General features: G+C 29.7%; 1 protein-coding gene across 7 annotated transcripts in view; it reads right to left on the reverse strand.

Annotated features, from left to right (window-relative positions):
- Positions 1-25413, reverse strand: part of LOC121120121 (uncharacterized) — a 362813-nt gene that overhangs the window by 21633 nt on the left and 315767 nt on the right. For all 7 annotated transcript variants that reach the window (XM_071889082.1, XM_071889083.1, XM_071889085.1 and 4 more), the window contains one exon: positions 10378-10586. In XM_071889082.1, the coding sequence (XP_071745183.1) occupies positions 10378-10426 (49 nt within the window). In that variant the 5' untranslated portion in view covers positions 10427-10586. The remainder of the gene's footprint in view (positions 1-10377; positions 10587-25413) is intronic.

Here is a 25413-nt window from a genome sequence, read left to right on the forward strand (position 1 = left end):
ATATCTTATTTGGATTGACAGTTAAGGAACGATAGGACCAGTTCTGAGACTGGATAACTGGACCAAATAAATATGAACCAATGCATTGCAAGTTAAAAACCGAACTACAATTATTTTTATTACAAATTGATTAAACTATGAATCAAAGACGATTCTTTCTTTCAAAAAGTCTTGCTCTTTTAATTTTAATAATAGGTCAACAAAGTAAATACATTCGCATTTGTCTCTAAACTACCCGCGTAACAATCTAGAAAATTTGAGTGATAGAGCCAGAAAAAATAAGTGTTACAACTAGTGATGGGACGATTAAAAAAACAAAACAATCTTGATGCCGATTTTGATGCAATTCTAGTAAAATTCCGGATCCGACTGCGATTCTTTTAAATAAAATTTTAAATATTAATTAATAAATACAATTTTGCTATCAGGAGCGTCTACATATATAGTAATGATATATATATATATGTTTTTATAGGGCTTTGTTTTTGGATTTTTTTGATAAAAAAATCCAAAAATTAAAATTCCAGTCTCCCCAACATCAATTGTTTGATATTAATATATATATACATATATGGTTAGTCATTGAGCTTGTCGGGAATTGTTTGTACTTTATGTCCGATATCAATACTATAAAAATAATATTCAATCTCTTAGTTGCTCTTCCCGCTCAAAAGGAAATGAATAGTATTTTTCATTTTTTTAAGAACTATAAAAGCACTGATAAAAGAGTTTTTTTTTTTTTCATTTATAAAATGTATTAGTTCACTTCCTATTTTAAATGTTTTTTTTGTTGTGTGTTTTTTTTTTTAAATGAAAGGAAAAACAATATGTACTAGTAGAACTATGTTCATAAAACACACTGGTACCGTTGTGAAATATATGATAATACTATTACAAACAACATCAAAAAGTCTATAAAATATATGGAGTATATTTTTTTGAGTTATTGCACTAAGTTATGAAGATTTTTTTCATTAATTAAAATGAAGCAACGAATGAAGGTCTTAAATACATACATAGTTTGGGGAAACCTTCCTACAAATTAGTAATAATAATTAAGAGTTAATTTAATTCCTAATAAATATATTTCTCAAAAAATAATTTATATTCCTGCACCACTTGATAGATTCTCCTTCAACTTTTTTTAACTCATGAGAATAAGTAATTACATTTTATGTATAGTGAAAATTAAAGTTAATCATCAATCAACGAATATATTGCTTCATCTACATTTTTGTGGTTTGTTTTTCAACTTTTTTCGAATTTAGAGCGCAGTCAGTTTGAAAAAGTTGTGATTCAATAAGAAAATTATTTTGGGGACTTCCGGAGGATTATGTAAAGGGTTTTTCATTAACAGCGCTCACATTTAAAAAATAAATAAAACGAAAACGGTTAGAGATGTCGACGATTTCTTTATTTGCCGTTAAAATACATTCAAGTTAATTTATGAATAAAATTCGATGTCGTTTGAATGAGCACCACGTGCACGTTTTACGAAGTCCAATCGTTGAACCCAATTTTCGACTACTTTTCCGCATAAATTAGCTGAAACTGCAGCAATTTCGAGTTGAATATTTGTTCTGAGCTCTTCTAACGTCGACGGATTATTGGTGTAGACCAAGGCTTTCACGTGCCCCCCTAAAAAAATAGTCTAGAGGTGTTAAATCGCACGAGCGAGGCGGCCAATTGACTGATCCATTTCTGGAGATAAGACGCTCACCAAACTTACTCTTCAATAAATCGATTGTAACATTTACTGTTTATTCGGGCCAAAAAAAATCGGTTATCATGGCGCAGTAACGATTTCCATTCACAGTAACGTGGCGATTGTCATCGTCGACGAAAAAGTACGGCCCAGTGACACCGTCAGTATGCAATACACTCCAAACAGTAGTTTTTTTGGGAAGTAATGGCGCCTCATGAATCACGTGTGGGTTTTTTCCGGCCCAATAGCGCATATTTTTCTTGTTAACAAAGCTATTGAGCCAAAAATGTGCCTCACCGCTGAAGATGATTTTACGTTGAAAATCAGGATCATTTTCGAACTTTCTTTCAGCCCATTTTACGAATTCCCGACGTTTGAAGTGGTCAAGCGGCTTCAATTCTTGCGTCAACTTGATCTTATACGGGTGTAGGCCAAGATCTTTTCGCAAAATTCGCCACAACTATGTCACAGAGTTACCCAACTATTGAGAACGGCGCGTAAGAGACAAATTTGGGTCATATTGAATTGATGCGATTGCAGCAGCAATATTTTTTACGCTTCGTGCATTTCTTTGTTCTCACTGACACAGGAACATTATGTAGCGTGTATGTGGACTCAAATTTTTTCACAAAATGTTGAATTGTTGATTTTGTAGGTCGATTACATAAATTCTAATATTAAATTTTTTCGAAAAAAAATACAAAATCCATAGCTTTTCTCACAAAACCTCAAAATCCTGAGTTCTTCTCAAAAAAATTCAAAAATTTACAGTAGTTCGCAAAAAATTAACTTTTTATAAAAAAAATATGAAAAATTAAATTTAAAATATTTAATTTTTTGGAGAAAAATTTAAAAAATCCACAGTTATCCACAGAAAATAAAATTTGTTACAAAAAATTTGGAAAAATTAAATTCTTTGTAAGAAAAAGAAATTAAAATCAAATTTAATTTCATATAATAAATTTTTCGAAAAATAATTTGAAATATGAAATTTTCTAGTAAAAAACAATAAAATCCTTGGGTTTTTTTTTGGGGGGCGACTCACGCCACTCTTAACTACTGCCTCAAGACGACACTGTTTCCGCATTACTGGTAATCGAAATTCGAAATTTTTTCACAATAAAAGGTTTTTCATATACTAGGAAATATCATATCTCATTAGTGATACTCGAAATTTTTTTCATTTTTATAATCCTCCCCATTAGAGTTACTCTTTAGAAGCTGTTGGTTTATATTTTTAGAATACTATAACCTGATCCGACCGTCATATCTTTATTTCAAATATTAAATCGTGTCTACAAGTTATTAGTTATAGTTTGCCCCATCAAATAAATGTTAACTAGTACAAGGTAACAAAAAAGAACAACACGAGAACCATATCTTTTTTCTTTTCTCTTCCTCCAATGTACTGGGTTTACAAGTAAAAAGTAAATACTTTTGATAATTAGAAATATCATCAACATATTAACATAGTATGTAAAAAAAAGGGAAACAAACATTATCTGTCAATATTTATAAATAATAACTTTAAAAAAAAAGCAAAAAGACCAACGGAAGCGATGGTACGTACATCTTTCTTGATAATCATTTATATAATAAGTTTTATACGGGTGAGTATCGTTCTAAAAAAACTAGAATATTTTGTTAAAACTAAAATATATTTTTCTTGTTAAAAAAAAGAAGTAATTAATGAACAAGCCAATTTTTGGTGGATTTTTCCAAAAAGCAATTAAAATATTTTTTATAACACGGAAAAGTTTTATTTCTGTTTTCATAATGATCGAATTTTAAGTTTTATTTTACACAGTTTTAATAGATAGGTGACGTTCCCCATTGTCCATAAACTGAATAATCCTAACTTTAGTATTTTAATACTCTGACATTTTTCTTTTTTGTTTGTGTTTTCATTGAACAACTTTTCATTGAGGGGTTTTAGAACAATAGAACTTTCATACAAGATGGAAAATTTAATAAACAACATATTTTATTTTTTTAGTTGTGGATGATTAAGTAATTAGTAGTTATTGGCATTTAGCTAAGATATATATAAAAGTTGGGGTTTCCTGAATAAATCCGGCTCTAATTACCTAATTTGAACGAACTGCACCAATTTAAGTTCTTGCATATCATCCTCTCTCATAACGCCAACTTCAACTCTCAACCATAATTATATTTGGAATTATTTGCGTTCCATGAATTTTGCAAATTTTAAATTATGAAAATTAAAAAAAAAAATCACTTTTTTTATTTTATATATGGAAACAATTAACTGATTTTGTATAAATAGCACCAATAAAAACTCAAGCTAAATTGCAATCAATTTAATTATATAAAACCTTTTTTCAAAATTTTTTTTGGTAATATTTATTTGACACAACAACAGGTCTAAAACCCATAGAAATCATGGAAAAACGAGACCCTAAGAAAGAAAACCTCTGAGGTAGGGGGAGGTATACTTGGCACGAAAGTCATTTTTTGGTGTCAATACTAAGCTTGTAGAATTGATATTGAGACATAATTTTTTTTTTTTTGCAATGTTGCAATCAATATATAAATTTCTACACCAATTTTACACCATAGTTGAACCAATAACAACGACATAATTTTCGTAGTTTTGCAATTAAAGTTATCGATCATGTTAAAAACTAAGTTTTTTTAAATAGACAATTGGCCCTTTTGTAAATTTATATTTTTTGTTTAGAAACAAACATTTTTTTACTTAAAATAAGTGATTGATTGTTCTAACTGATTTTTCTATAATTTATAATTTTTGAAACACACGCAGTTTTAGCACCTTTTAGAGTATACAGTACGTTTGCAACACTGAAAAAAAGTTAATCTGAAATTTATATTTCAATTTATTGATACATATATTTGTCATTGTACCCAATATGTTTTTTTGAGCTAAAAAGTTATCAAACTGCTCAAATTGAAAATAACAAAACTACTTAATTTTAATGTTGGTAATTTTTAATCAGAATTTATGATCGATTAACAAAATTTTCACTTTTTACAAAGTTTATTTCCTATTGAACAGGAAATGAATTGAACTTTTCGAATAGGATATGAAAAAGCTAAAGAAAACATAAATAACCACAAGATGTCGCTGATGCACTAAGTTGTCGTAGTAAATAAGTACAGACAATTAGATGGGCTGAGAAGTTTGTAGGCAGACACATAGACGGCGTCACTAGAATTAAATAGCATGATTTTTAATTTTATTAACTTTTAAGCAATACACGTACAAGTTTGTCAGCTTTCGGACGATTGGTTTGTGAGATAAAGTATTTTTAGTTCAGCAGCTTTTGTAATTGTTGAAAAAATGGATCAAAATTTTGTATGTAAATGAAGCATTGCTCTTTAGTTAAAACAAATACTGTTAAAGACACGACTTGTCTGACAAACATTACTTGTGGTCTGCACTAGAGAAAACCGTCATTGAAAAATGGTTTTCTAAATTTAAACTAGGGGAAATGAGCATCGAAGATGATACATGCAATGAACGTCCAAAAGAGGCAATTACCCACGAAATATCCAAAAAGTTTCCACAATAATTTCGAACTATCTTTAAGTGAAGTTGATTGGTATAGCTGAGACTCTACAGATATCAAAGGAATGTGTCGGACATATCGTGCATGTATATTTGGGCATGGGAAAGCACACTCTAAAATCCAATCAATAGCTCTGGTATATTGGACTGCACTCAATGAAGCGAATTCAACGTGTGGAAAGTACAAAAAAACTGCCCATTTGAAGAAGAAAAAAGTTATGTTTCAACAAGACAATTCACCATGTCACAAATCACTAAAAACGATCGCAAGATTAGCTGGTTAGGATACTAATTTATCTCCTTTCCACCGTATTCTTTAGATTTGGCTCTGAGTGCCCATTCTCCGTTTGGAGAGCTCAACAGATTGTTCACAGGAGAAAAAATGAATCAGAGGTAATGAAGGGGTAATCGCCAAAAATGATTTAAACTAAAGATAAATCGAACTATAAAAATATATGACCCTTAGAATCGTTGTATTAACATCAATAGTAACTACATTGAACAAATAATGCAAATTTTGGCAAATATATATATATATTCATGTAAGTTTACGAACTTTTTAGCCGACCTTTTACTAAGAAACAATAATTTACTCAAACACGCCTCTATCCTCGGGTATGTAAAGAAACTACTATTTAGTAAACGCTCATGTCCCATTCAGAGATTTGCATTCATTGGATTTGCTGTTACGTATATTAATATATAACTTTATGAAGTGAAATGATCAATTATTAAAACAATATTTGCTCGGAATAATTGAACCAAATGGGCACGTAACCTCTTTCATCAATGCTTATATTTTGTAGACTGAAGAAAGAAATGTTTGACAATTTATTTTTTCTCTTTTTCACCCTCATAAATAGAATGCAACAAAGAGTAGTCCATTGGTATTCAAGGCACTTTTTTTTATAAATTCAATATATCTCAATTACGTTTGAATATTATAATAAATATATTTGATATTTATTTCTAAGGTAATCCCTTCATTTAATGTGTATGCGATTTAAGGATTTAAGCATAAAGATGTAATCTAGACATTCTTTTGATGTATATTTTTAGGACACATGAATGCATGTATTTTATGCATTCCTTGAATCATTTTTGTGCACATATAAAATACCTTAGTTTTTTTTTCCATATGATAAAGTGATTGAGTTCAATAATTATTATTTACCTAGTCGTTCTCGCAAAAAAGGCTTTCAAATCCTTATTCTTATGTAAATATATACATTTTATGTCAAAATATTTTTCTTTCCCCACTTGGTACTTTTTGACACCCACGCTTTGGCACTGTCATACCGAGTGCTCCATTATAATCTGAACATTTTGAATTTTAAACTTCAACGAGAGATTATTTATTAATGAACCTTAGATTTATACAAAATTAATGCTATAAATAGATGTGTGTCTGAGGTCTCTTAATCATTAATGAAGCCGTTCTAAACGGCAATAATTACTTCCAGGTGGCGACAGAAGGCCTGGCACCGCTGCTGATTGTTAGTACTCTGTCATGGAGTCCAGTGCTGACTGACGGTGGCTTTGAGGGGATCAGAGTCTGGGAGACGAATACTGCAGGCCCTCTGATCGACATACTCAAAAGATGTAGTCGAGGAGGCTGGCATCAGTGCTGTCAGGGGCCAAAAGTGTCAAAAGACTCATTGAAAAGAGTCTTGCAACGGAAGAAATGGGTGTCTTTTATTGCTGGTGTCAAAAGTGGCCTCTCCACTTTCACAAGGCCCTTTCCACCCAGTTTTGATAGCTCTCGGATAGTCTGGTGTGAAACCCCGAAATCTCTTGCATAGACCATCATGGACTTAAAGAGATTGGCCTTGCCTGTTTTATTTAACTCCTCTCGATCTAGTTTGGCTTATTTGACATAATTCTTCCTTTTCTCCAACGTTTCGGACTTGCTGACGGCGTAGACGGTCGTCTTGGAGACGCCCAACTACTTGAAGTGATAAGATGGAAATTCGTCCATCAGTTCAAGTGTCATTTTCCCAACATGTACTCAGCCAGAAAGCTCAAGTTTGATTTGTTTTATAACTAATTATTTATGCTTTAATATCTCAAAATGTATTATTAATTTCAATCACTCAACCTTCATTAATTATTGAATTAGTAAGTGTTCAGATTTCAATGCACCACTCGGTAATTATACCTGTACATTCTAAACACTAACATGTAAAAAAAAAAAGTCGAAGAATGACAAGGTAACCCTGATAATTTGAATAATGTTTAGTAGAAGAACAACTAACCTTTCCTGAGAAGCAGCTGTTATGGAATAAACACAAACCGTACTCTTTTTCTAGCAATGATATAGGCATGGATTACCCTGAAATGGATTCTCAATTCTACTCTGAGTCGAAATAAGGCCATACACTTTTAACTCCCCCAAAATCTTCATTATTACTCTGCGTCATTAGTGAGCACATGCACTTTATACCTATCCTCACATAGGAAGTAATGATAACAGCTATGTAAAACAAAAAACACTATTCACATTGCAAAATAATTTTTTTTTTACATGGGAGTAAGGGCATATTTTTCACAACTCTATGAATACATATGGTTACAAAAGGTGTTTCGTAACTATTGACACCCATCATAATAATTTATTATATTTAATCAAGTTCAAAAACTATGTTTTTTAAAAATAAATATATTTTCTTTAAACCCAATTTTTAAATATATTTCAAGTTCTTGTACATATACAAATGTTAAATCACAGACATATTGTTTGATATAAAATAGATAAAATCATGAAAATATCTCGGTATTAAAAAAAAACTATTTCCCAGTTATCATTCTATAATGATTTAAAATTTTTACCTTAGATATCAAGTCTTAAATTATTTGTAGTATGCGTTATATGAAAGTTCAAATATAATACATTTCATAATTTAATTTGACAGGTACAATCTGATAGAAATATATCTATTTTAATGTATACATACTTAGTTAAAATATTACTTTCTTTAAGAATTAAATATCAACTAATTAATACTTTGTTAAAAGGTACATTTTTTTCTTGAAGAAAGCAAAAATAAAATGTATTTCAATATTACATAATTTCTATTTCAAGACCTTGTGTTTTGTTTGAATCATTTTTACCTATTGAGGCTATTTTTTTAAGCTTTATATTGCATTTTATAGTTTATTTTAAATATGACGTTCCTTTGCACTTAAGTACTAGAATGTGAAATAAGTACCTCATGACGTCGTTGAAAGATTTTTTCCTTTTTTAAATTATTCTGTTAAACAATAGAATAACTTATATAAATAAGTAAAGATAGTGTATGTTCGTATTATATTGTATAATAATGAAAAAAATAATATTTTTTTGCAAGATATGTGCAATAATCTTAAGACATATCTCATATATCATATTAGGCTTAATAAACCATTTATCTTTTCAGAAAAAACTCCAAGGACCGACAGTTGAGGGCCAGTCCAAAGAATAGACTGGACCGAATGAATAATGACCGATATAACAAAATTCTTTAAAACGATATGAAAAAGCTTAAACACAATCGTATACTGAAGTCAAAACGTTCGTTATTAATTTCATTTATTGGATAAAAAACTGCTCTATATAACTATTATAATTCTATTGGTTCTCGCTATAATTTATAATCTTTTCATCAATAAAAAATGTCACTTTGAGTATCTATATTTGCTTTCTAGTAGTTATCATTAGCTCATACAACTCAAAATATATAAATTTTATGATAGGTAATTGAGTCCAAGACTAAATTTATATTAGAGTAATACTGTTTTGAGACAGTTATACTTAAAATTTATAAAGTTTATGTTAAAATAATCATAATATTTACTTGTATAATAAAGTATTAACCGTAAGATTTTCTTTATACGCAGGCGTAGGATCAAAAGACTAACGTAAGAGTCAATTTGGAAGGAGCTAATTGGTTAGATTATGTTAATTTATTTATATCATATAATAATGATTGAATATCTTAAATAGTTTCTAATTATTTTGGATAAAAATATTTGCGCATCATAGTTAAAACTTTACTTTTCAAAATCATCCCAAAACATATTCTAACAGTTTTGTAATTACAAACACAATAATAATAAATTGGGGAAAAAGTAATTTCGTATTTTTCAAGGTATTTCAATATTTTATAACAAGTGTTACAATCATACAATTCAAACCAACAAGAATTCAACTTTACATTGCCTTTCTCACAGACGCCCTTTCATCTATTGGGAAAAAACTCGGACAACCAATTTTCACACACTTCTATTGAGGCCAAATTTGTACCCCCAAGTACATTGACCATAGCCAGGAGCAGGCGGTAACCACTTGGAGTCAGGTTTGAACTGTAGGGTGGATACATAAGAACTTCCCATCCGAGCCCCAAGAGTTTCTGGCGCGTTATTAAAAATTGTTTCCGTTTCCAACTTATGTGAGCTTCAAACGGTCGAGTTGTTGACAGTAGAGGGTAGAATTGTGCCAAAAAAGATTGCTCAAACCAATGTTGTGCAACAGGAACCAAGTATGGCAAATTTCTTCCTTTGAGACCTCTATACCCGATGCACGATAATTTACGACTGAAATGACCCAGCCTAATACTGTCAAAAAAATGTTTGTAGAAAACACTCCCACTTTACTACAGTCTATCATAGTATAATTATTTAAAAAAGAGACGACACATATGAAACTACTTTGCCCCTATTAATAGGTTTAGCCTAATACAATAAAATAATTTGTATGCCTCAAAACGGGCTAATGAAGCTGATATACAGTTACCTGAAAATGGTGTTCTGTACCCCAGTACCAATAAATTACCAACGTACTACTACCTTAAAAGTAGTATTCTACTTCATTAGTGTTGAACAGGGGTTTGAAGCACCATTACATTATAGACAAATTGTCATGCCAATGACTTAACCGTCCAAACTTATCATTTAGAAAATTGTTTCATTCCCCTCCCTAAGCCCAAACAAAATTTTTGTAGGGACACATGTAAGTGCATGTGAATTCCCTTAAGGGATTTTAATATTTTTAGTCGAATATGTATCGAAATATTGATACTAACTGTGACACCGGTACCAATATACTCACTGCACTGTTACATACTTGAAATAAATCAACTCTTACCTTGAACGAGTAGATATAGAAAGGCTATTAGGAGTGGAGAAGTCTTCATACTATTTGGTAGTTTATATTGTTGCAATCCTCATATTTAAAAAACATCGCGCTGTAGTATTATTGTTATCAAGATTAACAAACGAGACCAAAAAGGACGCAAAAATCATTGCGTTCTGTTTATAATTTTTTGCTGGTTTTGTTGTTTTCCATTTAGAAAGCTGAAAATAAAGAATAAAAATCGTCATTAGAGCCTTTAACAAGAAAAAAAAAAAGCAGCAGCAGTCGTAAGAGGAATAAGGACAAAAACAACATTCGACTTTAAGAGCAAAGCCCTTTTTAAGAGGATATTATATAGTATACATATATAAAACATAGCACAGAAAACAACAACATTTATGTTTTCTAAATATAGACAAACTCTGAAGAAACGTAGAGATTTCTTTTTACAATTGAAAAAAATAAGAACAGCAATAGTAGAGATATATAAATTTTATAACTTAATATTGTATATGTTAGAAAAAAATATGTCATAATTATAAAAAGTTTTATAGATTAAACATGTTGGGATCATTTGTAAGCTTTTGGAAAAAAATAAAGTTGTGTCTTTTCCCCGTATTTTTTGTTGTTGCTATATATTTGTATAAAGAATAAAGAGTTGTGTGTGTAGTAATACCTTGAACAATACAAGGTAAATATTTGCAAAAATCCTTGCTTTATTTCGGAATAACAAATGTTCTCCCATCAACACAAAAACAAGTTGCAATACTTTTTTTTATTACATTTGTATTTTTTTACAAAGTATTGTCCATTTATATCAATTAACATTTGCAAAATCCTTACTTTTGGCAATAACAAATGTAGCTCTTTGTCAACACAAAAGCATGATTTAATATTTTTTTATCAAAAATGAGTCTAGAGTATGAATTTGTATTAATACGAATTATCATTATTATTACTATTACCAAACATTTGCTGAAATTCTTATTTTTGGCTATAAAAAATTATACTCTCTGTCAAAACGTAGGCGAGCTACAATGTTTTTCTAAAAATGGAGTCTGGATGATTACATTTGTATGTTTACGGAGTATAATTCATTTTTATCAACAAAGATTTGTAAAAATCCCTGTTTTTGGAATTTACAAATGTGTCTCTCCGTCAACACAAAAGCAAGATATAATATTTTTTCTCTAAGTGGAGTCCTTATTAAAACATTTGTACTCTTTAACGAATTATAGTCTATTTCTATCACCAGATTTTTCTGATGAATCATTTGAAGTTCCCAAAAAATACATTTAAAGCAGAAAAAAACTCATTGTCACATTAAAGGAGTTAGAAATTTATCCATTTGTGCTAAATACAGTCTTAAAAACCAAACAAAAGTTTCTAAGTATCAAACTATCCCATATTGAAATTCCCTACTCATTGTCAATGGATCTTTTCAATGTTGCAATCGTTTAATCAATCTCCTTTGCAAAGAGACAAATCGGCTCTCTTGAAATGGATAATCTAGTTAGAAGTATCTTTTTTCGATTTCTTCTGTCTAGCTTTGGTCGTATCTCTTGGAGAACATATCTGAAGAGTTTTCGTATTTTCGTCTCATCAAAAATACAAGCACTGATATTTGTAGTTTTAAGTTAAATTATATCTGCATTTACGAATAACAAAGAACAACTGCTTGAATAGTCTGAAAGGGGATCTTAGGTTCAAATGGTGTGTAAAGTGTTTTTCTAGCATCCGTTTCTTCGGGTAAACACTTGAGTATGCTCCATGGATTAAAAAATGTAGGTATGAAATTTATTTAAGATAATTTTAAGTCTTTTTAGTGTATTTGAAGTATGGTAGGATGCAGATGGATTTTATTTCTATTAATTATTATTATTTTTATTTCTGAGTAAAAATTCCTCATATTATTTTGTACATATATATAATATACATTTTTAGTCAATAACTTGATGAGCACACTTGTAATATTTAATATTAATTAATAACTTCTACGTCGTATCCTTTGCCATTATTAATTTGTTTGATTTTCTATGTATAACTTTTATTAAAATTACTCATTAATAGTCTTTGTAATAGTTAATCGTTTTTTCAGTTTAAAAAAAAATATTTTACCCATATTTTTTTAACTTAAATCACAAATATACGTTATAATACTTTAACTTATCAATTTACTAGTAATTTACTGCTACGGCTAAAGAGTTAGCCATTAGTTTTTGAATGCTCATTGTATAACGTATCATATTAGCGACTTTAAGGGAAGAAATTTAAGAGATATCATATAATAGATCTAAAATATAGAAATATGAAAGTCCTTTTGATGTGTTTCTCGAAGTAAATCAAGTACTCCTGAATTTGAAAATTTCGACTACTTTTTATATTAACTTTTCAAGTGTTACTTGAAGTCAAGGACAGTCCTTGCATGAAATATAGAAGATTCTTATTTCAATAGCAGAATCACATGATATTCTATCTTCCAAAACCATATCCTAAATCAATAGTACCGTATGTTCACCCCCGCGTTTACGTGCACTCGTTCGATGCCCAAAGGCTTGAAATCAATTCCGACGTTTCGTTAACAATTACAAACAACAAATGTTCCGTCATATTATTTGTAAAATATTGTTTAATCAATATTTATGCAGGAAATATGTATAATTCAACTCAACCTCTTCTCCTTATATTAAATAAATACTATATTATATAATAAATGATTATGTATATAAGTCAATATATTTCTTATTAGAGAAAAGTTCAACATAGGACCATCAATCTCTAAATAATAAAAAAATAGATATATAAATATATATTATTCTTTATGCACAAGTTAAATCCTTTTGAATTATATTCTATCCTTTTCAATCCAACTTCAATATGCTTTTTGATTAATATTTAAAAATATGATGTATAACATCATATATTAATATCATTATACATATTTCTTGTTTAGATTTTTAAAAAAAAATGTATAATTTTTTTTTAAAAGGACCGTTTCTACTGATTCTTTCATATTCTAAGATTTGATTGCTTTGAGTTATTTTCTTCTTATCTGCAAGTTAAAACGATATGTATAGCATTTGAAATATTGTGCAATTTTCTTGTCGAGAAGAAATTGCAGAGAGACTACACTAGGGAAATTATCTTTTCAATATCAATAAAAATAAATTATTGCAAAATTAAATGCAAATCTATAATGATGCATAGAATTGCACTATATACAACACCTCTCATTTTGTTGTGCAGGGTTGTCCTGAATTAGTGTTCCATCAAAAAATGAAATTGGTATTCGAATATATGTTAAAATTTATTCATAGGTTCAATACCGCCCTACAGTTGACCAAAACCTCAAACAATGTGTTTGGTCTTGGGCTAAAACTTGGTGGGGATGTCTCGACATTGACTTCAAGTTTACACTAAAGTTTTAAAGCAAAGTGGCGAATCGTACGTGTAGCATGAGTAGATTCCTTGTCTTATTAATCTTTTCCTTCGCAAGATGTTGCTTTTTATGATAAAACAGATGACGTCATTGTATCACTTTTTGTCCTTTTCCCTCATAATGTATCCAATAGCTGATTTCACCTTTTAAATTCATAAGAAAGAGTGAATTCACGGAGGCTGTTAGCTATAGAGTAATTATTCAAGTATACTAAACACCCTCTAGTGGACATTTAAAGTGTTGCTCAGACCACTATTTTGTACAAATACTTTTTGCTTATCGATAATTCTGAATTTCTTCATATTCTCAATTTAAGAATATACAACTGATTCCTCTCCTCTTCAGGGATTCGTAAAACATACCCTACAAAGCAAAGCCAAGGGAGTATAGATAAGATACAGAAGGAGGACAAAAGTGCTCAAAATGGTCTTTGAACCATTATTGTAATTCATTTGTACTGTGGACTCGGACTCCATCCAGCCTTGTCGCAATATTTCTAACGTGGGTAACGAAATCTCTAAGGATATGAGGTGAAATTTTATGGTACCACCCTGGATATATTGTGTATATATATTATGCATATAGTACTATATTGGTTGTATAAAAATGACTTTAAGTAGATATATACAAGGCATACAATAATCACTTTATATATATTTATTTACATGTATATTTAAACAGCAATACCACATATACCTTTTTGCCCAAATTGAATTTACGTTATTTTAGCATATAAGTACAAATAAACGATAATTAATCATTAATACATACATATGTAATTGTGAATAACCATATATTTCACAGCAATAGCAAAATAACTTATAACAGGGATGTGGGGCTAGTTGATACGCAAGTAGGTTTTTGATTGCATTTTTGTATAGTAACCACATATAAGTACTGTTACATTAGCCGCAGCTCTTTGATAGTGATAAGTAGAATTGTAAATTCTATGCACCGTCGTAGGTATGTAGAAAAGTTAAACCCTCAAATGACATGGTAAGCCTAATAATTTGAAGAATGTTTCGAATGAAAGCAATTTAGCTGTCATGATGTAATTATGGATAGCTAAAAGTAGCTTTAAAAGATAGTAAATATATGTAGACAAATCCCACATCATATCTAGAAAGAACATAAGAATGAATTACTCATGCGAATGCGAGAAAAATCTAAGGAAAATGGAGAAACACTGTTCTGAATGCAGCTACAAAAACTTGACTCAATATTAAATGCTTTGAATTTATAACTCTAAAATAGGTGTATCCCTGATGATGGGTACTATTTTTCCAAACGGATCAGTCGAGAAAAATTTCATTTTATTGGGGTACTGCTCATTGTGTTTTGAGGTATGGAACACCAACGTTTGAGTCGAACACTACCATATATGTAATTAATCAAAACACGGGAAATAAATATTTTTTCAACAATACAGCTGTATAGAAAGTCTGGCTATACATCAATCTATTCTAACTGTTCATGATCTTCCAAAATACCAAGTTTCTGTATTTGTGAAGGGTGAGTTTTGTTTTCTGACTTTGTTTTTCAAACTGGTTAAAACCCTATTCACCTACACTATGGCATTGGAAAATGTTATATTCGAGAAATTTTAGAAATAATGCTGCTGTGAAATATGAAAAATTTAAATTTCCCAAAATCTTGTGATAAAAAAATAGAAAAATCCTAAGTATATATTTATGTCGACAAAAATTTACTGCATAGTTTCAAATCTCGGCTGGCTTTATTTTGTATAATAGTCCATGTAAGAACTGTAGAGAAACTTTTAACTTCTCTATGCACGCTTTCTTAGATTGTCCCAGTCTTCGAATTCTAAAAAAATATATTACTTTAAACGGTAAGGGACTGGATGCTCCATAATTAAAATTCACAAAAGTATTGGTTTTGTTTGGGCTTTCAAAACAAAAGGGATCCCAGGGAAAGACGAATACTTTGGAATTAGCGTTATTGAATTCCAAAGCACTTATTGCTTGCAAAATAACGAATTATTAATCCTTAGCTGCTGAAGAGATAAGAGCTCTTATCATCTCAGCTATTGCAAGGTATGCTGCCTTATTTTTGATGTTACCAGAGATCTCTTGATATGGATGAAAATATGAAGATAATGTTGTTAGTTATTACCCCTCATTGTCGGCAAAAGATTTAGACTCTTTTAAGTGGATTGTAAGATCTTACAAAGCTTTTAAAAATAAATAGTCTTACGAAGGAAACTATTGGTACTTTTAATGGTGAATTGCTTCTTATATTTTATTTTCTCCTGCTTTGGTTTTGTTATATGTTTGTATGTGTGTTCTGAATTCTGTATGTTGAAGGATTTCATTTAGTTGTTTTGGATCCGTAATATGTGTATATTGATTGGGTAGGCTTTTTTTTTTTTTTTTTTGAGAGGGATAATTATAAACCAATGTTTATATGTACTTTGTTTTTTTACGTGATCCTTCTTCCTTTATTTATTTCTTATGTATTTTTTTTTTGCATATATATATAATAATAATAGGTTCAACCATTCCAGTTTCACGTTTTCTTCTGAAATTCAATCATTCCTTTCAATTCTTAAACCCTTCATATTTTATGAGCATATACTATTTTGTAGGTAATTTAAGAGATAAATACTATTATTCGGTCAAATATTATGTAATACATTTGCGTATGAAGTCAAAGTGTTGCTTTGATGTTTATTTGGTTTACTTTAATTAGGGGAAATTGTTCCTCTTTATAGTTGTATGAACAACGACTATTATTTAATTCTATAAAGTATGTTAAAATTCGTAATTAGTTTATTATGTATTACCTGTACAAGTTAAAAGTATCTTTAATATCTGAAATAAATATTTTTGTATAACTAAATAAGTATATTTTCAATTGTTCGAATAAACACTATTATTATTTATCGATTTTATATACATATTCCCCATCAAGGGGATAAATACATGTGAAAAATTGTCCAATATTAAATAAATATTATGACCAAAGTATCATTAACAATGATAAAATTGAAAGTATCTATTTTTTATACTTGGTTCCGAATTATTCGTGTTTTACAATTAAAGTAGATTTTTGTAAAAATAAACACTTTATATTTTGAAAAGCATGAATGGTATCCATTTATGTATTTCAATAATTCGTACTCAAGCCTTGTTTATTTATATTGTTGAATTTGGGTCAAAATTTTAGGGTAGGCTCTGTTGGAGTTTGTGTTTGGACAATAAAACAAATGATAATTTCCACATATTATATTAGGGCTCTCCCACCACGAAGTTATGTAGTAGTGGTGGAAAGTGTTTAGTCGCTTTTTCTTAGATAAAGCCACCTGATAGAGGATTATAAAAATTGTAGCATCCAGATAATTTCCCCCTTTAAAATGATGTAACGAGGAGCTAATATCAACGATGATATTAATTGTTATTTAATAATTCAAAAGTACCATGTCAAGTATCGATCCTGTCCTCTCCTTGCGTTCTAGAAATGCACATCTCTACCATCGACCATCACTACTGATGATTTGAGGAATGATTTATGAAGTACTTTTTAGAGGAGTACAAATTAGAAAGAATTGTCCTTTTCTAACGATAACTTTAGTCAACTGATTAATCATTGATTTTAAGTTTTGTGAATTTTTTGCTGCCCAACCCCATGTTCTCATAATCTACGTACTTTATTATATCTTCGGTTTGCAATTTCCTCATAATTTGTAGATAACCCCTAATATGATTTTTCCTTTTTTAATTCCTAAATTACTTGGCTTTAGTACAAAATGAATGTTTGTAGTATTTTTTATCCTCGTTTGAGTGATACAAGAATCTGACTCATAATTACTAGAAAGTATGGATTATTCGAGTTCAAGTTAATAAAATACCTTAATAATTTTTGGGTGACTTGGAGTAATTTTCAGTTTAGTTTTTTTCGAGTTTGAGTCGAATTCAAAATTGCTTAATATCAATTTGTTTACATAGTCAATAGTAGTGTCACACTCTAATGGCTAAGGGATGGAAATATAATTCCCTAACATAAATTGTTTTGATTTTTAGTCATGTCACGTGATTTTGTATCACGCAACTTTTGTTTGTAGTAGCCTGTTGACTAAATATATTTAATACTATATCAAAATACCTTTCAAGTAATATTTTTTTTTTTAAAGTAAGCTCATACCTTATTTATTTGTTAGAAGGAAATTATTGAATTTATTCTGACGTATGATATTTTGATAAAAAAAGAAAGAGATATAAACCCCTATTATTAAAACAGTAGAAAAAGCTTCAGGAACAAAGATTTTTTTTCTCCAAATATTGTGTTTTTTCTCTCTTTTTTATCATATTCCTCCATAAATTTTCTAACTGAATTCGAAAGCAGATCTTTTTCTTATATAGAGATATAATACATAAAACCCTTATTCTTTAATCCGATGCTTCTTTGTATGTGGATCTAAAGGATAAAATGTGTCTTTTTATGAATTTTCACAATGACCTTAGAAATATATTTATATATATTAGGGTGCCAATCTATATGTAGTGAGCATTGAATTTTAATTTTTGTAGACCTTAACCTTACCTCCCTAATTTGTAATGTGTGTGTGTGTGGTGGGGGGGGTGTTAATTTATGTTAAGTAAATTTTAGTCCAACTTTTCAGGATGCAAAGCGTCTTTTAATTACCCCGAATGTTACCTTTTCACCCATGAATTTGTTATTTTTTAATCTATTTTCAAAATAATACAAAGAAACTTTGGAATGTTGTGGGGATCACTAAAGCCTTTTTATGAATAAAGCAATAGTTATGTAATATAGTACAGCTTCAAGGTCTTTTAAAAGGTGAAAGATCACAAACAATTTCTTCTAAATTTATATTTTAGCGTGTGTACTAGGGTGTCTAATTTTTAGGGTGACCTCTTAATCCGATCTTCTGCTATATTTTAATCAAATAGTTATCTTCGTAAAGTTTCAATCGTCAAAGGTTTTAATAGCCATTTCAAAAGGAATTTTTTTAAGGACATACTCTGTTTGTGAAGGGATTCAGAAGCTTGAATTTTAAATTTATATTGTTGAATTTCAAAAGTGTCATTAAATTTCCTTTTCTTAAGTGATACATAAGAATATAATACTTATTTTGTATTTTGAAAAAAAATAAACAAATTTTATCCCAACGAGATACTTTGGATACTCAAACGATCAGAACCAGTGTACTTTCCTCCAATTAGCAACATCCACAAATGTTTGATACAATAAATTAGTAGTTAAAATAAAATAAATTTATCTTGATTTGAACTTAAATTTATCTTTGTCACCTCAAGTCTGCCTTGCAAGGTAGAAAAAATAATAATTGATATACCGGGTCGTGAAAAAGTTTTAATACTAAAATGAAAGAATTGGATGATATATAATTTTGTATATATTTAATATCCAAAACACTTAAATACTAAAATGAACGAATTGGATGATATATATTTAATATCCAAAACACTTTAATAAATATAATTTATATTATTGAAATATGATAATAAATCAGTGGATATGATCACCATAGGCAGCAATAATGGCTTCGGGTCGGTGGGGAGTTTTTTGCAGGTACTTTTGATATAGACGTCAAACATGGCAGTCTACTGCTAATTGAAAAATTCCTTTAAGCCCTCAACATTTTAGTGTCGGATACTGAAGCCCTCAAACTCTAGAATCCACCAGATACTATAATCCAAGGGATTCAGATCTGTTTATTGGTGAACCCAAAATTTTTGTCCGGTTGTTCCATCCTGTTGAAAGACCAATCCGGATCCCTTAAGATCTACCTAAACTAAGAACTACAAAATCTCTACTTTGCGAGACATTTCTGCTGCAAGTAGGTTGCAATTTTGTTATTTTTGCAACATGACAATAAACTATAATTAAATATAATCCGGGTCAATGTTTTGTTTTTAGTTGACGTCATTTGGGAACCATTGTTTGGGTAAATGTAATACATCAAAAGTAAAAAAAGTTAATAATTTAAATTGGGGGTTTCTACTGATTCCATATTTATTGATGCTATGTTTAGGTCTCTCAATCATTGTTGTTATTAATATTCCTTTATTTGGGGATACCAATGACGTCATCCATTATGCTTGTAATTTTTCGTGAAAACTCAAAATGGTTGTGGACTCATTTTGTTATAATATTATTTCTCCTGGCTCTCTATTGACGGGAAAAATAAACAATATTCTAATATACGGCCGAATCATTAAATTTTAATAATTTTCTTCAAATTTTTACTCGAACCTTTAAGTAGTCTTTAAGAATCTTGTGTGCAACAGCAAAATATACCTTATTTTTTGGAGGGGGGGGGAAGGCTAACTAAAGTTTTATATTAAATGCTCCCATGGGCGTTGCTGCCTTTCATCATTTGGGGGGATTATACTAAGAAAATACCGTTAAATACTTAGTTAAATTAATAGTTAATTTACATATATTAGTAGAGGGCGCCAACGTTGGGGGCCTTAATAGAGGGGAATAGAAATAAAAAATGAATGTAGAAAAAAAGAAGACAGAGAGAGGGATGTAGAAAGATACAGAGAAAGAAGATAAAAAGAAGAAGGAGAGAGATATAGAAAGAGAGAAGGAAAAATGGTTTTAATTCGGTCAAAAAAATATTATAGAAATATGTTTGATTATTTTATAAATCTATTTAATAAATTTCAGACTGATCTGTTCGACCATGTTTGACCAAGGATACTAAAAATTTCCATGGGTGCCTCTTTTAAGGGAAGTTAGGAGTAGGATAATTTAGTGGCATTGTATTTAACAAGGTTTAATTCACATAACATTAGAAAAAAAAGAGTTCAAAATAATAATATAATGTAATAAAAATAAACTTTTTATTTGTAATTAAAAAAAAGTAACAAAAAAAAAAAAAAAAAAAATATTAATCATAATTTTGTTTCGTAACATTCTGAGAGGATTAATTATTACATAGCAATCTGTTGATTGTTTACTGTTAATGACGTTTTGATTTACTAAACTTTAAAAATTTGTCTCTTGGGATTTCACTTTTAAAGTGGTTCACATGTGAGTGAAAATTGGTTCGGTCATCTTCAAAGCAGGCGTAACTGTCGGAATATGGCCGTGCAAAATAACCATTCATTAGTAATTAGAAAAAAATCTTTTAAACAAACCCAGGAGACCACCATGCTAAATTTTTTATTTGAGTTTTACTTATTTTCTGGATTTTATTCAGAAATATATTCGGGTTTCTAATTATTGTGCTGAAATAAATTAGATACTTTCATATTCGATTTAAATAGACAAACATAAATCATAAATAACTTTATTTATTTAAATTTTTAAATTACTTGACAGACAAAAACATGGACCATACACCAGCAGCATTTTGTGTCCAAATGCGTCCGTCTCCCCATGCGTCTGTGGAACGGGCAGGCTCATACCAGTATTAATACATTTCATATAATATCCAGGCGTGTGACTGTAAGAATAGCCTAACGCTCGCCGGAGCAACACCGGGTAACCCTTTGCTACTCAATATGTTTTTTTTTTTTGGGGGCGGGGGGAGTCAAACAAGAGCTAATGGCGCCACTGATGCTCCTTACATTTTTATTGGCACCCTAATGTACTCATAAATGTAAATATAAGAGTAGAATACTAAAAAACGTTGTCCATTGTTACATTTCAAATTATGTACATCTAGTTGTAGTGTGTTACAAGAATTTTAAAAAATGGCGACCACATAGAAAATCAGATTATGCATATTGTTATACAAATAAATAAAATGTATTTAAGAAGCTGAGAACTACTCCATATGTACTCCTCTTATTTATGAATGGAAGGAAATTATATTGTTATGAGCGAAGGAAGATTTGAGTACTATGTATGTACATCCTAAATAAATGTGTCCAAGTGCTTCTTAGCTATTGTTGTGTTGTCGTTTTCTAAGTATGTAGTATACTTTTATAGGCTTTATTATTGTAGCAAAAGGGATTTGGAATTCAATTCCATAGATAGGGATAATTTTCATCGCCTTCTTCTCTTAGAATCGTATTTTTTGAGAGGGAAGATACAATATATTTTGTCTGATTTTTTGAAATTTATATATAGAGTTGAGATGTTTGAAATGAAAAAAAAACTCATGGAGAAGGTAAAAGTGAGATATATGGTAGACCTGAATTAAGCGCCTTGTTAATATCACCTGCTTGACATCTGATTTTAAGGGAAAAATGAATTACCGATTAGTCCAAGTTGGATTGACTTAGACACATTAAATTTCAACACAACAAGCCTTCATATGTTTGTTATTGCTTGAATCTATTTAAAAGTTACGCTTTCAAAAACATATTTTTAATGACTGCTCGATTTTGTCTATTTTCGCAAAAACACTAAGAGCAACTTTTATTTACAAGGGCTGTCCTCTTCACGTTGAGGCCAGACACTTTTTTAGACCACTCTCGTATCTACCAAAGCTGTCGATTCTTAATACGTACATTGTACTTAAATTTTCTCCAAGTGCCTTTTGTTTGGTGTTGTTTTGTCTAAGTAAGTAAGTTAATCTACATGCAGAAATGCTTTTTACAACTTCTATCTTTATTTTGCGTCGTATTTTTCGGAAACTTTCTTAACAAGCATGACCTTAGCCATTGTGCAACCCTTTGCAAAATGGAGGAGACTTCAATCCCAATAATACTGGCCTTTGATTTTTTAATATGTTTTTTTATAAAATAAAAAGCGGTGTCTTTTTTTTTAATGACTTTTTTTAACGAAATTTTCAAGTACTTTAGTCAACAGGAAAAAAATCTTTTATGTTATATAACTATTTAATTCTCTAAATATTCTTCAATGTTCTCCAAATACATCTCATTTTTTGTTTTCCTTAGTAAATAATATAGTTTATAGGTTTTTGAATAGTGGCTAGAGGTACTTGAGATTACTTTTCTCTAGTATATGTATCATTTTCACATCCTCCTCTTCTTTGAGTCGTATTTCTTGAGAAATTATCTTAAGCTTTTCTCAATAGGGCTGTGTTTCTTCTAGTCCCTTTTATCGATTTTTGAGCCACGTCCCAAATTCCCTCTACAAAGCTTCATTATCAGTCGTGTTTAGAGATGTAAAAAAAAAATACTGAATAGTGGTGTAGGTAAAATAATAATGAAAATATCAATTGAGAGAATAGTTTTTTTGGTTTTTGTTTTTTTTGCACATATAGTTTTTTTAAAACGTTACATAGATCCCATCAATTGTCCTAAGATATACAAAGATACGCGGGAAAATTAGGAGAAACTTAATCAATAGAGATATATATTAGATAAGTTTTTGCTAAATATTTAGTAACTTTTTTTTTTCTAGAAAAAAAGTTAAATGGATAAAACTAATATTTTTGTTCATTAAAATTGTATACTACATTAAATCCAACAAATAAACATAGTATGTTTTTTTTTAGGTATACAGCTGTAGGTAAAACGAGAATTAAATACATAATAGTAGATATACCACTATTAACCACTTTAAAAAATTGTAGTTATCTTTTTCTTCTAAGAAAATGCATTTAACGGCATGAATATTTGCACTATTCATTACTCACACAAAAATTCAATATCTTTATTTCTAAATATTATAATACTTAATTCAATTAAGTATAACTTTTATCCAATATAAACTGTTGTTCATTGGTGATAGCAAATGATAAAACTCTTACGGGAGTTTTATTTAAAAAAAAAAAGAAGATCAATTCTACAGCTCTCATGTATTTACTATTAAAATCAAGTTGTTACCTTTTTTGTATATCACAACCTTTCAGAAACTGAAAAAAATGACTCGAAATCAGTTGGTTATAACATGGAACTCTAGATACCTGGAATAAATAAAGATGTAATCTCTCCTTTTCTCAAATGGGTCATTGTTTCCTTTATTATACACAGGGGCGTCCGCAGGATTATATAAATAAATAATTTTTTTTGGGGGGGAGGGGCTCTTTTATTGAAATTTTTATGAAAAAAATTCAAAAAATCCATTGTTATTTTTAACAAATTACTTTTGTTGGAAAGACATTATAAAAATCAAAGAATTAATTTTTTTGGAAAAATTAAAAAAAAAATCAACTGTTATTCACATAAAATGAAAATTTTTTGGAAAAAAAATTGAAAAACCAAATAATGCATAAAGTACTGTAAGTGTGGAAAGTAGTCCTATGTCGGTTCATATTTAGGAACGAGGGCCAAGTTCCATTCCAGTCCCTCTTGTCGGTCCTTAAAGAAGATAAATTGATCTCTTGTGATGTCATTGAGGGTGTTTTTCTTTACTATTAATTATTCCGTTCTATAGTAGAAAACATTATTTAACAAAGTAATAATAGTTTATGTTCGTATTATATTATATTATGATTAATAAAATAATATTTTTTGCAAGATATGTTCAATAATCTTAATAAATATTTCATATAGCATATTTGGCTTAATAAACCATGGAAGTTTGTAGGGAATATTTCAAGGACCGGTCCCAATGGCCAACAGTACTAAGGAGCAATCCCAAGGACCGTCGGCCCTAAGGACAGATCCCAATGATCAATAGTCCTAAGGACCGATAGGACCATAAGACTGGCTTGACCGAATAAATAGGACCGACATAGCACTGATATAAAGTGTAAATAATAAGAAGGATCTATGACTCAAGTGGAAAACAAAATGACGTCGATTCACTTCCATGTATCATGTATTTATAATTCTATGGTAATATTTATAGGATTCTTCTCAATAAAAAAAGAGCTATTATTAAAAGAATAATTGCATATTGTTTATTGCTTAACAAGAGCAAATTCGAATTCAACCAACCGATATCTTTATAACACTGCTGATAAGGAGAAAATCTATGGATGACGTCACATTTTTGTGTTAATGTGGTAACTCCATGAGAGCTGTAAAAAAAGAGGCATTCTACTTGAGAATAATAAGTACACCCGAGAGAATATTAAAGAAAATATGTTAATTCTTAGAAACCTCATATCATCGGATATATTGTCAATTCTTAAACAAGGGAATGAATGAATAAGCTTTCATAATTTTGCTGTTTCATTCCAAATTTAATCCACATGAGCATGTCACTAAAATAACAAAGTAAAAAAAACAACGTTGTTTATACATATCAAATGTGGATTTTATTGCCTTTTTAATATGGAAAGTACCTAGTTTCTGTAATTGGAATGTCAAAACATTCATTACTATTGATAAATTTGTAAAAATATGCCCTTCTAACTAGTTAAAAAAAAAACCCGAAAGTTAAGATGCAATCCTCGATTAAGTGATAAATGTATAGTAGGAGAGCATCTTAGAGGTCATGAAGTTTTATTGTATTAGCTTTAAGAGAAGGAAGGAAAGATCCACTTTGTATCCACTAAGGAATTACTCCAATGTCAATCCTCAATCTCAGGAATCAAATGAGAGAACATCACTGAATAGGGGGTCACCAATTTTAGTCTAAATTTTTATTAAATCCTTACTTGTTGCTGTATTCACACTCATATACCCACGTTTTATCACGTTCATTCAAATTGCTCACTGTTTTGGCTTACATTTTAAAATAAAAAAACACCGGAGCCCTCTCGTTGCAGAGGAGCCACATGATGGTCATAAACC

This window comes from Lepeophtheirus salmonis, chromosome 6 (genome assembly GCF_016086655.4).
Source record: "Lepeophtheirus salmonis chromosome 6, UVic_Lsal_1.4, whole genome shotgun sequence".
NCBI classification, from domain to species: Eukaryota; Metazoa; Arthropoda; class Copepoda; order Siphonostomatoida; family Caligidae; genus Lepeophtheirus; species Lepeophtheirus salmonis.